Here is a 12,217-nt window from a genome sequence, read left to right as displayed (position 1 = left end):
CTGTGTGTGTGTGTGTGTGTGTGGGGGGGGGGGGCATTCAGCTCCCAATTGCTTTAGATTTTCACGGTGTTTGTTCCCAGTCACCTTGTCGTAATTTACAAGTACTGTCTGGTACTAGGGATGAAACGATTATGGCGATAAAGCAATATGCAAATTGCCACGATATTCTCATCTTATTATGATAATTAAAGTACAATATCTTCGGGATGAAAAAACATTCCTTTTTGTCCAATATTACATTTGTTTTTGAATGTCATGCGCTTTAATATTTTGTGTTTTTAATCCAGCCCTCTGTCAACTTTGTTTTTCTTCGCTACATACAGTCTCCATTTTAGATATGGGCAGAACAAGTTTGAGAGGGGTGTGTTGCGAATTCCAGCGCGTGCTCGGAACGTATTTCCGAACGCATTCGAGAGAGCGGCAACATCTGCAGCCATCTTCTGGTTAAATATAACATAGCTTTTTTGTACATCGGTATTTTGTAGTGTAGCCGACAGTGGGGATCAATATATTATTAATTTGATCCCAGAGTCGGTTGAAATTTGAACACGGGCTGCATTTGGCCCCAGGGCCGGACTCTGGGCATGCTTACATGCAAACAGAGCTTATAGTCAAACACTGAATGTGCTGTTCTTGCACAGAGTAATGCAGTTCATTACAATACACGCACCCACAAACACACACCTCAGCAAATTAGCTCCACAATAATAAAGACGGTAAATAGCAGTTTATTGATCCAGAAGGAAATTGCGGCGCATCCATTAGCATCTTTTAAAATTATTGTAGTACTGTATATTGTAATACTTGCAATTTGTAGCTATATCTTTGCAACTGGGATTTATTCATTTTCATATTTTCTATATTTTTTGAATATTTAATTTTCTTAAGTATCATATTGTATTATTTTATTTCAAATACTATATACATTTAGGTGGACTATAAAGACGTGAGTCACTTACAGTTCTGAGGTTGCATGTTCTCCATGTGCTTTTCATTGGGCTTTGCTCCGACTTCCACTGAAAGTCCAAATTTACGAGTGATCGAATGTTGGTGACTAATCTGTCCGTCTGTGTAAATGGTTGCTTAGCTATACAATATGTGGTCTCCGTCAGAGGTATGCTGACTATGATTGCGGAAACAGTTGACTTATTATATCACAATATTGAGACTTGGTTCATTATTTTGCTAATTTACTCGAAGAAATGACAGCCGAATAATGCACAACGTAAAGTTATCTGTCAGGGTATAACAGTGCCAATTAAACCTAATTATTATAATTGTAGCGCTTTGGATCTGCTCAACTGTGCAGAAATAATTTTGTGGTCAGTGAGTGTCATGTTCCCCCCCTTATTTCTCCCCCAACAGGCCGGTTGATGTTTCTTTCTGAGGCACACTCAAAAGTTTTATTTCCCGCCTCCACTTGGCTGAAGTTTTTCACAGTACAGCTGTTAGCTGAAGGGCAACAGGAAAGAAAAGACGACAGGATGGGCCGGGCGGGAAATGAACGCTGTTGACTGCGGTGCTCCATTTGCCATGCTGAGACACGCTAAGCTGCACTGAGGCAAAACTGTGCGTAATACCATCAAAGCAATCAAAGCTGGAAAAAGTCAAATATGGATAAATAGCGGAAAAACCAACAGCAACAAAAGATGTGACTTGAAGCCATGCAAACACATCGAGAATCGCTCGCAAGTAAGCAACTCAAACAAAGCTCGCTGCAGCTGAGTCTTACGGAGAAAGAATATATACAAGAGTTGTAATAAAACAGAGCAAAAAGTGCCATATCAGACAAGAATTGAAAAAAATATATCATACAAAACATAAAACGTCAGGAAGCTTGTTTGGAAAGGTGAGGCCTGGGTGTCATTACCTGAGAATGCTTGACTGGAGCATCACTTTATCGTATATTATATAGTGTGCCCCCCCCAATAATCAAGTTCCCCCCCCCCCCCCCCCCCCCCCCCCCCCTTATTGTGTGTTTGACTCATAAATGCACAGCTCCAGTGATTGACCTGCTCAGGTAAAAACATTGTGATGCTGGCTGAATGCATGCTGCCTTCAGGTCGGCTTGTATTGACTCAATTACTGCTTCCAGCTGACAACATATCTTGCTACACTATATGTGTGTGTGTGCGTATATATGTGTGTGTGTGTGTGTGTGTGTATGTATATATATATATATATATATATATATATATATATATATATATATATATATATATATATATATATATATATATATATATACATATATATATGAACATTGTTCATCTTGTGTTCTTCCTATGGCTAATTTTTTTTTTTTGGCTCGTATCCTCTATGGTGGCCTAAGTCGTCATTTCTGTAGGACTGTGATAAAAATCCATCTGGATACATTGGATCCAAATTCAAGAAAATTCATCATCCATCCATATATTTTCTATGCCTTTTATCCGATAGAGTCATGGGTGAGCTCAAGCTTACTTCAGCCGACTTTGGATAAAACACAGTGTTACACCCAGCATCGGTCACCATGATTTCGTAATATGAGACAAAATAATTTCATTTTGAACAATTTAATTGAATAAAACTATGTTATTAAAATCTGTGTTATTGTTCTTACCTTTAGCAATTGTCAAGCCATTTTTCTTATTTTTTCCTTATTTCATTTCTACACTTAGGACATAAACGTTTTGTGGGTTTGCACATTTTGAGTTATTTTAAGCAGCACTTTTTTCAACGTAATCTGATTTTAATTTGATTATATTAACGCCTATGTTGTATTTTTGTCCTTTTGGAGTGTCCCTTTGGAGTGGCACACACTGACCATACACCGCATAAGGGTTTCAATGACCTTTTTCTTTCCAATGTTCATCTTAGTTATTTTGTTACTTTCTCTTAACTATCATAACCTTGCTCAGGACAAAGCAGAGGTCAGCCTCCCTGCAACGTCCATTTTTCCTGATCCTCTCACTCTCTGTCTGTCAACCATCTAGCGAGCCGTCCTTGAGGCGGCTGGTTGTTAAGGCGAGTGGAAAGGGCGTTCAATGTCGCGACGCTCCAGCCATCTCGGGCAGGAAATAAATACGTCGGCAGCGTAATGGCCTGGATATTGCATCTCCTGTGGGACATTCAGAGTCTGGGGATGATAAATCTGATCCCACGGGGCCCATGCGTGATTGTTTCCGCGTGCGCATGCTAATGTGTTCAGAATGTGTGTTTGTCTTGCGTGTGCGTCTTTTTTTTTAAGGCTGGGGTAATTTGTCTACTTGAGAGAAAGCGATCTATGCACCTCGTCAGCTGGAAGCAGCCACGTAGCCGTAAATCTCAATTACGCTCCCCCCCTGCCACAGGTGACGGCGGACTAAGAGCATCTGTTGCGTTCCAAGGCTTACCATCGGTTTCGGGCTGAGTCTGAGAGGGTACGGCCATGTAGGGCTCCTCCCCTGTGTCCGAGCTCATGGGGGGCTCCTTGCGCTCCACCATGCGGCCACGCCCCAGGGGGCCCTCGCCGGCTTCGGGTAGGGCCGGCGTGGGGAGCGAGAGGGTGTGGTAGTGATGGCGGCGAGGGTGGCCTGCCAGACACAACAGGGGTTAACGAGGTGCTCCATTTTCGACAGAGGCCTCGCTTCGCGTACCTAAAAGATTCTTGAGAGTGCTGTGTTGCCAGGAATGGTGAAAAAGTAATGAGACACCCCCGCCCTCCCTTTAAAGATTCATCTTTGACGGCTGGGGTTAAGAGGTGGTGGCAAAGCACTACTTCTGTCCAAATTAAACTCCTTGACTCACTTGAAGATACGATAGTTCCTTGGAAGCAAGATGGGGCAAAGCAAATGAAGGCACCCAATTGACTAAAACATAATCGTTCGACATGGAGAAGCCACAAAAACGTGGAAAAGGAGAATGACTATGTGGAGGATGTGTGAATCATCAATTGACCAATAATACAGGGTGTTCCGGAGGTCTTTCAAGTCCTCCAACTCCTCCATATCTAACAATGAATGGTATAGAGGTGAAAATGGCAAATTTTAAAGTAATGTTAAATTTGTTTGTTTTTGTTATTTTTTCAGGAATGGCGTATAATCAACAAGAAAAAGGCGTTTTGTGCACTTGAATTTGTTTTGATGTGTGCCATGTGACCAACTCATATTGCACTCTCATTGAACAGCTTTGTACAATCCATGTAAAATTTAATTGTTTTCATAATTTCAGGTGTGTATTGGCATTCTTATTAGTTGTCCTGATATTCAATGTAAACATATCTCAAAGACTTTTGGAACACCCAGTATTTGAACACTTCTACATCTACCAGTGACGTTTTCAGTATCTTTGCATCTGAAATGTGGAATTTGTTTAGGGCTAAGGTAACCACTATTCATGGCTCACCTGTTCTCTGATTTTGGTTATATGATTTTCACAAGCTGAGCCATGATTGATCACCACTTGAGCCCTGAACAACTGTGATGTCATCTTCAGTTGACAGCAAGTGACAAAAATGGCTGCCTTATGATTCGTATTAAAACAGTTAATGACTTCATTTGCATCTGTGATGCTCCCCCAGCAAGATAAAGTCAACTTCTCTTCTGTTCAATTTACATTACAAAGTCAGCCATTCGCATGTGATTTAGGATGCGGGCTATAATCCTTGGTGCCGATCGGCACGCCGGTGGTCGTTATAGGTAGAAGTGCCGAATGGCACCTCTTTGACCGTTCCAGTGTTAATCAAGCTGTGACGTATGTTGGTCCATTCGTGGACAATTTGAATTTGCCATTTATTTCCTTGTTGGACAAAGAGCAAATTATGTAAAATGTATTGAATCTTCGAAAAGATTGACATCCATTTGAAAATTCAGCGGTCAGGTCTATCTGTAAAGGTAATATTTCATTTACGAGTTGTTCTAAAATTTGACTGAAAAGTCGAAGATTCAGAACTTTTCATGAGTACTGCACACATCGCTCCTATTCTCAAAACACACAAGGACAGCTGCTTGGCTACAAGAAGCAACAAAGTGATTCCCCCCGGAGACCCCGTGAGCAACTCATTAGTAAATGTGTCTCTCCACATTGTCATGTCCTTCTCTTCTCGTCTTTCCTCCTCCTCCCTTTCTGACTGACATGTCAAAGCTCCACTGGGCCTGTCAGAGTGTAATCACATTTCTCCACCATCACCAGAGGGTTCACACATTTCAGATGAAGGATGACGACATGCTGGCTTTCCTTCTTTGCCGCGCTCCCATTGAGCAACTTTTCTACGAAACATAAAGAGCGCCTCTAATGCTGTCAACTTGCGCACTAAAAAATACAAAAATAAAATAAAAAAGAGAAAAAAAATCATCATTCTGTCACTTATATCTAACTTTTGAGTTCATTTGGAAATGTTGGAGATTGTTAGGTCTAATTCCCTTACGGCTCACTGCTTTGCTTAACTCCTTTTGTTGATTTTACCGTTCCCGCATTTTTCTGTATTCAGCCTTGAATAACGCCTGAATATTAATGTTCATTTAATAACGCCTGAATATTAATGTTCATTTCAGTTTTGTTGGGTTGAGCCAAATTTGGATTGTTTGGCCTTGACAGTTAGATGTGTTCCACTTAGTACGGAAGTGGCTTGCTAGCAGAACAAACAAGCATATATATATATATATATATATATATATATATATATATATATATATATATATATATATATATATATATATATATATATATATATATATATATATTATATATATATATATATATATATAAGCGACCTAATCACATTAGCATGTGCTGTGCACCGGCATCACGTTTACGCTTGTGTTTAAAGAAGTCGGGTGAGGGGCTGGTGGGCTGACATCGAAGCTGCTGGTATACAAGCTGCACACCCTCCCGATACCATCCCAAGCCTCCTCTCCTTCTTCCTCCGAGTGTCGTGGCAATCATTAAAATGATTTATTTAACTATTGGCCCAAGGCTGAGAGATTAGTGTGACAGGCCTATTTTATAATTCATTCCCTTACCGCCAGGGGAAGTGCAATTCAGGCAGATGACACACATACAGAGAGAGAGAGAGAAAGCGAGAGAGGCTGAGAGCTTTTTGGATGGTGGGGGGGGTGTATAAACTGCCGAAGGATGTGCACATTCTCTTTTTCACTCGCAACAGATTAAAAGCGAGGCGCCCATGTCTAGTCTGAAGGAAAGAAGAGTGGAGAGGAGGCATTTATTTATCTTCAATGCCATATTAAGCTCTCGCACAGTCACTGAGAAAAGGGGATGTGTGTTTGTGTGCTGTAACGTGTGTGCTTATGGACGCAGATTTCCATGACCCTGTGGACCTCCAACAAGGAACATCACAGTAGGGATGTAGCCACACAACGGGGTGCGGGTGGATCAAGGGTTGAGAGGATCTCAATATATGCACAGTATTCTTGTCATTCGTTGGAATGGATCTGCTTGTTTTAATTTGGCCGCTGGGAGTTGTGCGCATAAGAGAAAGACACCAGTCCCAATATTTTGACCATTCATATATTCAGAAGTTTGAATCAATTAGTACTCCTTAGAAAGTTGGACCAAAATGTTTTTTTAAATACCATACACTACAAGTAAAAAAAGCAAGGTTTTGCTGACCTTTTTTTTCGGTGGGGGGGTGTTTAAAACTTCTATCTTGCATTTCCTGGCTAAGAGCCAATCAGGGAGAGGTTGTCACTTTGCAATGTGCCCATTGTTAAATGAATACGGTAACCTCCCAGGCAGAGTGTTTTCCTCAACAATGTGCAAGCGATTTATTCATTCAAGTCATATCAGTATTAATACTGAATTAAATGCACTGCTTTTTATTTTAGATCTGTAAAATTAGTTTGTTGAGCAAGATTATGTACAGTATGCCATTTTAGTCCATGAAACCATGATTCTGAAACACAGCGCAATCATAGATCTCTTAGTGATGCGGGCTACCTTTAATGAGGAGAAGGTTTTGCTCAGTGCAATTAATTCAAGGTACTTTCGCACAATAGTAGCTGCTGCATACTAGATGCTCCCAGAAAGAAGTTCCTGAGTACTAACTCAGGAACTTCTTTCTGGGAGCATCTAAGTATGTTTGCTGCCTATTTAGGCTGTGTTAAAGCTTACATGCTCCCAAGTATAGGGCAGTTTAAACAATTCTCAGAAAAAGATTTAATTGGGTGAGCTGACAAACCATCTACCAACAGTTACAGGTGACATACAGTAGGTAGTGATAATTTCAAGAACCGATTAAAATAACGGATGACAGGCTAATGCTGTGTTCAGACTGAAGGTGAAACTTGGTTTTGCTTCGCTCACTCACTAGGCTTTCGGTCGCTGGGTGCTGACATTTGGCTTGTTCACATATTCACGCGAGGGGAGGGGCGTGGTTGCGTAGCTTGTGGACGCGTCAAGCTTACACCAACTTGAAGACAATATTAGTAATAAAGATGAAAGCTGATGAAACAAAGTGGAAGACATTATGCAAGAAATTCATTGTACTATTGATACTTATTAGAGATTTGGCAAATGTTTTCTTTTTTTTTTTCTTTGTGGGCTAATTGGATAGTTTTGTTTTTAATTTCATTCAGATTATAGATTGCACAGTAGGTCTGAGACATAGATTTTTTAAAGTGAAAAGTTCCCTGTTTTGAAAAATTTCGTTGTACAGTTCTACTGTATTGTGCTGTTGATCTACGGTTCAACAGCTGTTAAAAATGGAAATAAATACTGCACATAGCAGGTCCCAAGTTCCTCCTCCACCATTCTACAAGCCAGGTGAGTACGCTTGCTTGGCTCTGTTTTTGTATTGAAAGCTCAGCTGGCCGTGTTGCATAGCTCCGGGTGTCTGCAAACAGGCCGCCATGATTCATTCCTGCCCCCCGTGTGAGACGTTGAGTTTTCTCAAAGCTGATTTGCTGACAAAAGTTGAACATTTTTTAACTTCTTGCGACCAGGTGAAACGAGTGGAAATTTATGTCGTGTCGCTCTAGACGCATTGTTTCGCGTCGGCCAACGTGCTTTCACTCCTTGTTGCGCAAACTGCAATGACATCCATTCAAATTGTTCATTTTCCCCCTTCCAATTAGTCCATCATTTTTAATATATTTTCGTCACTCTGCAGTCTATCTATAAACTTTAGTCTTTCAGTGATACGCCGTTGAAGGTTTATTTACTTGGGTTAATTCACTCCCATCAAAATAGGGTGAACTTACTAAAATTTAACATCAACTGTTGACTGCACCATCTAGAGAGGAGCATGTTTGTTGAAGAAATGTATTTTTTGCATGTCAGTTTGATTGGTTCACTTTTGAATCAAATCCGAGACAATCCAAGCCGTCTTTTCCTCCTCTTTGTTGATGCCTATCGTTTTCCTCAAGCGCTGCATTTGTTAACCATCAGAGCTTTTAACCACCAACAAGCAGATCCATCCAATTAGTGCAGCAAAGGTCAGGGCTAATCGATGCAATTGTATAAGGGATAGAGGGAAGGGGGAGTTGGTGTTAACATAAAGGATGACAGGCTCTAATATGGCTAGTAAAATCCAAATCTCAATTATACAGTAGATGTTCCTGTTTCCAATTGTTTTTACAACGCCACAGGAAGAGGGCTGTATAAGGGGGGCCTCTACAGCTTGGGTTGGGGGAGGGGGGAATGGGTCGGCCATGATTGAGTGTTTCATTACCTTTATAACCGGAAGGAACGTCTATCAAAAAGAAGGAATGACATAAATTCAGTTAAACATGAGGTAGTTAATAACCCGTCTTTACAGGTGGGAGGAGTTTTCATTTTCTTGAGAGGGAACAATTCATTGAGGAGATGAAGAGGCATGGCCGGATTTAAACAGTGCACTAGATAAAATGCTGCTCTCAATCATTTGACTGCCTTTCTAGTAAATCTGGAATGCTTACCATTCAGTGCCACAAAGGTATCTGAAAGTAGAAAAAAAGAGAAAAGCAAAAAGTGTGTTACTGCGTGCCTTCAAGAAGCTTCACTTTCACTACATAATTAATACACTTAAACGTACTGTACTGATGGAACTGAAATGCAGTAAATGCAGTGGAGCCAAATGCAGTCATTTCATTTTGTATGAGTTTGAATTGCAAAATTGAAATACGCTTCATATATAAAAAGATGCAATAATGACATAATTAAATAGAACATGGGATTGTAGTTTTAGATTACGGCTCTCGAGGACCAGACTATCTGCCTAACTGTTGCTTATTGTGGAGTGATTTGAGTTTAAAAAAAAAATTGCCTGTTGGGTCACTTGTATTACAAGACGTCAATGTACAATCATTTTCTTCCCTTTTCGGCTGACCTAATACACACTTAGGTTATCAAATATGGGTTTTTGCGACTTCTGACCACTCAAAAAACAAGCCTTAAGGTCGAGAATTATAGCAAGGTATGCTTCTTTTTTGCCAGCGTGTTTGTGGAGTGTTTTGTGGTGAGAAATTATTTTAGGAGTGAGTGCTGTAGCTAACAAGCTTGGTCAAGTCCAGTGAGGCTCTTGTTATTGGAAACATACACAACCCGGAACGTGAATTTATGTTTAACAAGAACATGCTGAAATAGCAAGTGTATCATGATTGTCAATTCAAGCTAATCTTGATAGGAAGGGGTTAAGAGTACAAAGTATGACATTTGAGGCTGGCTAATTAGGTTGAGAGGTCTGTGCCCTGTTTTTGTGTTACTAAAAAAGCGCCGAGCAAAATCCTTTTTCCAACTGTGGCAGTGAATGCTTGTGCGACAACGCGCAAGAAGGAAGACGGTCTTTGCACTACGGTGCACGCAACTTGACTGACCAAGGGCGGCAAAGACGCAAGGAGGGCGGTGGAGTGCAGTGTGGGATGAGAGAAAATGGGGCAGATGGATGGAAGATGCTGGAGGAGAGAATTGTGAGGGCAGAACAGATGGGCGGAGGGAAAAAGGTGACAGCAGCGAAGACAGAAACAGAGGATAGAGTGTGAGTTAGCATACAGCGAATGCGTGTATTATGGGATGGTTATGGTAGCGAGAAAGGGACGAAGAAAGAGAGCGAAAAGGGCCCGCTTACTTTGGCAATCTCCCAGGCCATCTGTGTTACCATGCTCCACGTCCTGCTCAAAGGCGGATCTGCAGGGAACAGAGACATCATGGTCAGCAGTGGGAAGCGGGCCAAGAGCCGGCGCGATACGAGTCACATCGCTTCGGGAAAACAACAACAAAAGCATCCCTCCAACGCGGCAAATTTCTAAGAATCCTCCAGCGAAGCCTGCAGGAGGCCTTTTACTGGAACGCCATCAAAGAACACCTAGCAGGCACCATGAAGGTCTCAAGACAAGGGTTATGACGAAGGAAGCATGTAGGCTAAAATAAATCCATACCTGGCACGGAACCCATCGCCGGTACCAACTTAAACATGACACATCTCCACTTTTTTCAAATTGTTTTTCTTGCCAGTGGTTTGTCGTTAGAATTCTCACACATCCGTACTTTCAAATTTCACTTTTAATCCCCTGAATGAAATGTATACATACGCGTCCGTTAAGTCTAATTGTTATTCGTTACTGCAAAGTCCATTTTTTTGCGAGCGCCGGCTGCTGCTCTGCTGCTCACACAGATAACTACCAAAACAACAATAGTGGCGAACATAACTTTTGAGTACCCTTGGGTGTATTTACAGGAATGAGTTTTGTACATTGGATTAAGCACCACTTATGCCTATATGAAGTGAAAGAAACATCAGCATTCAAAACATTTACATGCACTCTGAAGGCACATTAAAAAAAGTGTTGTTTTTTTTTTCCATTATGACAGTTGGGACAGACACTAGCAAGCCAATGACGCTAGCGAGGATAATGAATATACACTGGTCTCTTGTGTTTCATAGTTAATGGGGATTGGATGCCCCCCCCCCTGCAATAAGTGAATATATGTATACAGTATATATATATATATATATATATATATATATATATATATATATATATATATATATATATATATATATATATATATATTTATTTTGACACAAATTCAAGATGTCTACAAGCACACACTAAAATGCCAACATAGTGACCAGATCATGGAAACAGCATTAGTAAACAACCATTTACTCTACATAGTTTATCAGCAAATGGAAAGTTAGTTTGAGGTTGAGTACCACAAAGTCATGTTTTACAAAGTAAGAAAGATGTGCTTTTGCCAAAGTTTTACTCAAGTATAGCTCTCAGCTATTTTATTTTCTCTTCTATATCCACAATCTGTCCAGAGATGAATCCCAATCACAAGGCTGAGGGCAGTGCACTGAGGTGAAGCCGAACCTCGAGAGGCTTCGCATGACACAGAAGGGGTGAAAGGGGGGTTGGGGCAGGAGCTTTTTGGAGATGCTATTTTCTGCCTCAATCTGCACAGAGACCTGTTTTCAGCCTGAAAGACCACCAAGCAGGCAGGAGATCTGTGAAACAGAGCGGACCAACTGTCAAGCAGGATCACAGTCACGCATGACAGCTTCTCACAATCCTCCTCCCGCCTCTCATCTTCCTCACCCTGCTTACAATTACTGCATGGAGATCTGCCTGCTGCATCCCAATCCCACAACAAACCCAGGCTCCTCTGAAAAAAAAAAATTCTCAAAACCTTACAAGTAAAGGTTCATGGAGGATAACAAACAGATTTTCACCGTAACTGTCAATTCATGGAAATTCCTATTCAACCTTTCAAACTACAACTATATTTCAGTCACCAGCAGCACTTCTCAGCTTGAGAGCCTTGCCAGCATTTTTAAGCACCAGATTTCCTCACAGTGGTTGTAAACCCTGACCCCTCTCTGCAGCATATGTGCCAAATGGCGTTTTCCTAAGGATTTTTCTTGGACAGGAGTGCTGGTTTTATACAGCAAGAAAAAAAAAGATAAAAACAATTGTGAGCTGTTTGTTGCTAGGCCGAATTTTATGGATGCGTTCATTTGATCACAGGTGTATAAAATTTGCAAGTTGTCTTCAACTTTTAAAAGGACAATGTGTAACATTTAGACCATTTTTCATTGAAAAGGAATACATGAAATTATTCTAAATTTCAAAAACTTGCAAATGAATGTGTTCTTAATGACCAACAGTGTGTTTTAAATATAATCGTAGCTCTAGTTATCATTAAATTTTATTACTTGGGGGGTGGGCGCTCCCCTGGAGGCTGCCATGTTTGTTATAGCTACGGATAATGGTAAATGCAGCACCTGCAGCACCTCCTGCTGTCAGTAATGAAAAACAGT

General features: G+C 40.8%; 1 protein-coding gene across 3 annotated transcripts in view; it reads right to left on the bottom strand.

Moving 5' to 3' along the window:
* sema6a (sema domain, transmembrane domain (TM), and cytoplasmic domain, (semaphorin) 6A) overlaps positions 1 to 12,217 on the bottom strand; it is a 133,705-nt gene that overhangs the window by 14,613 nt on the left and 106,875 nt on the right. The window contains exons 16-19 of one of the 3 annotated variants that reach the window (XM_088410900.1): positions 10,022 to 10,080; positions 8,874 to 8,894; positions 8,648 to 8,668; positions 3,375 to 3,554 (exon numbers count right to left, since the gene is read on the bottom strand). In XM_088410900.1, coding sequence (XP_088267026.1) covers positions 3,375 to 3,554; positions 8,648 to 8,668; positions 8,874 to 8,894; positions 10,022 to 10,080 — 281 coding nt within the window. The remainder of the gene's footprint in view (positions 1 to 3,374; positions 3,555 to 8,647; positions 8,669 to 8,873; positions 8,895 to 10,021; positions 10,081 to 12,217) is intronic. The other 2 variants (XM_088410906.1, XM_088410915.1) reach the window with 2 other exon arrangements.

The sequence above is a fragment of the Hippichthys cyanospilos genome, chromosome 1, assembly GCF_059441005.1.
Source record: "Hippichthys cyanospilos isolate Australia breed blue-spotted pipefish chromosome 1, RoL_Hcya_1.0, whole genome shotgun sequence".
Taxonomy (NCBI): Eukaryota; Metazoa; Chordata; class Actinopteri; order Syngnathiformes; family Syngnathidae; genus Hippichthys; species Hippichthys cyanospilos.
Note: the sequence above shows the minus strand (reverse complement) of the source record. Positions and strands in the feature narration are given on the sequence as shown.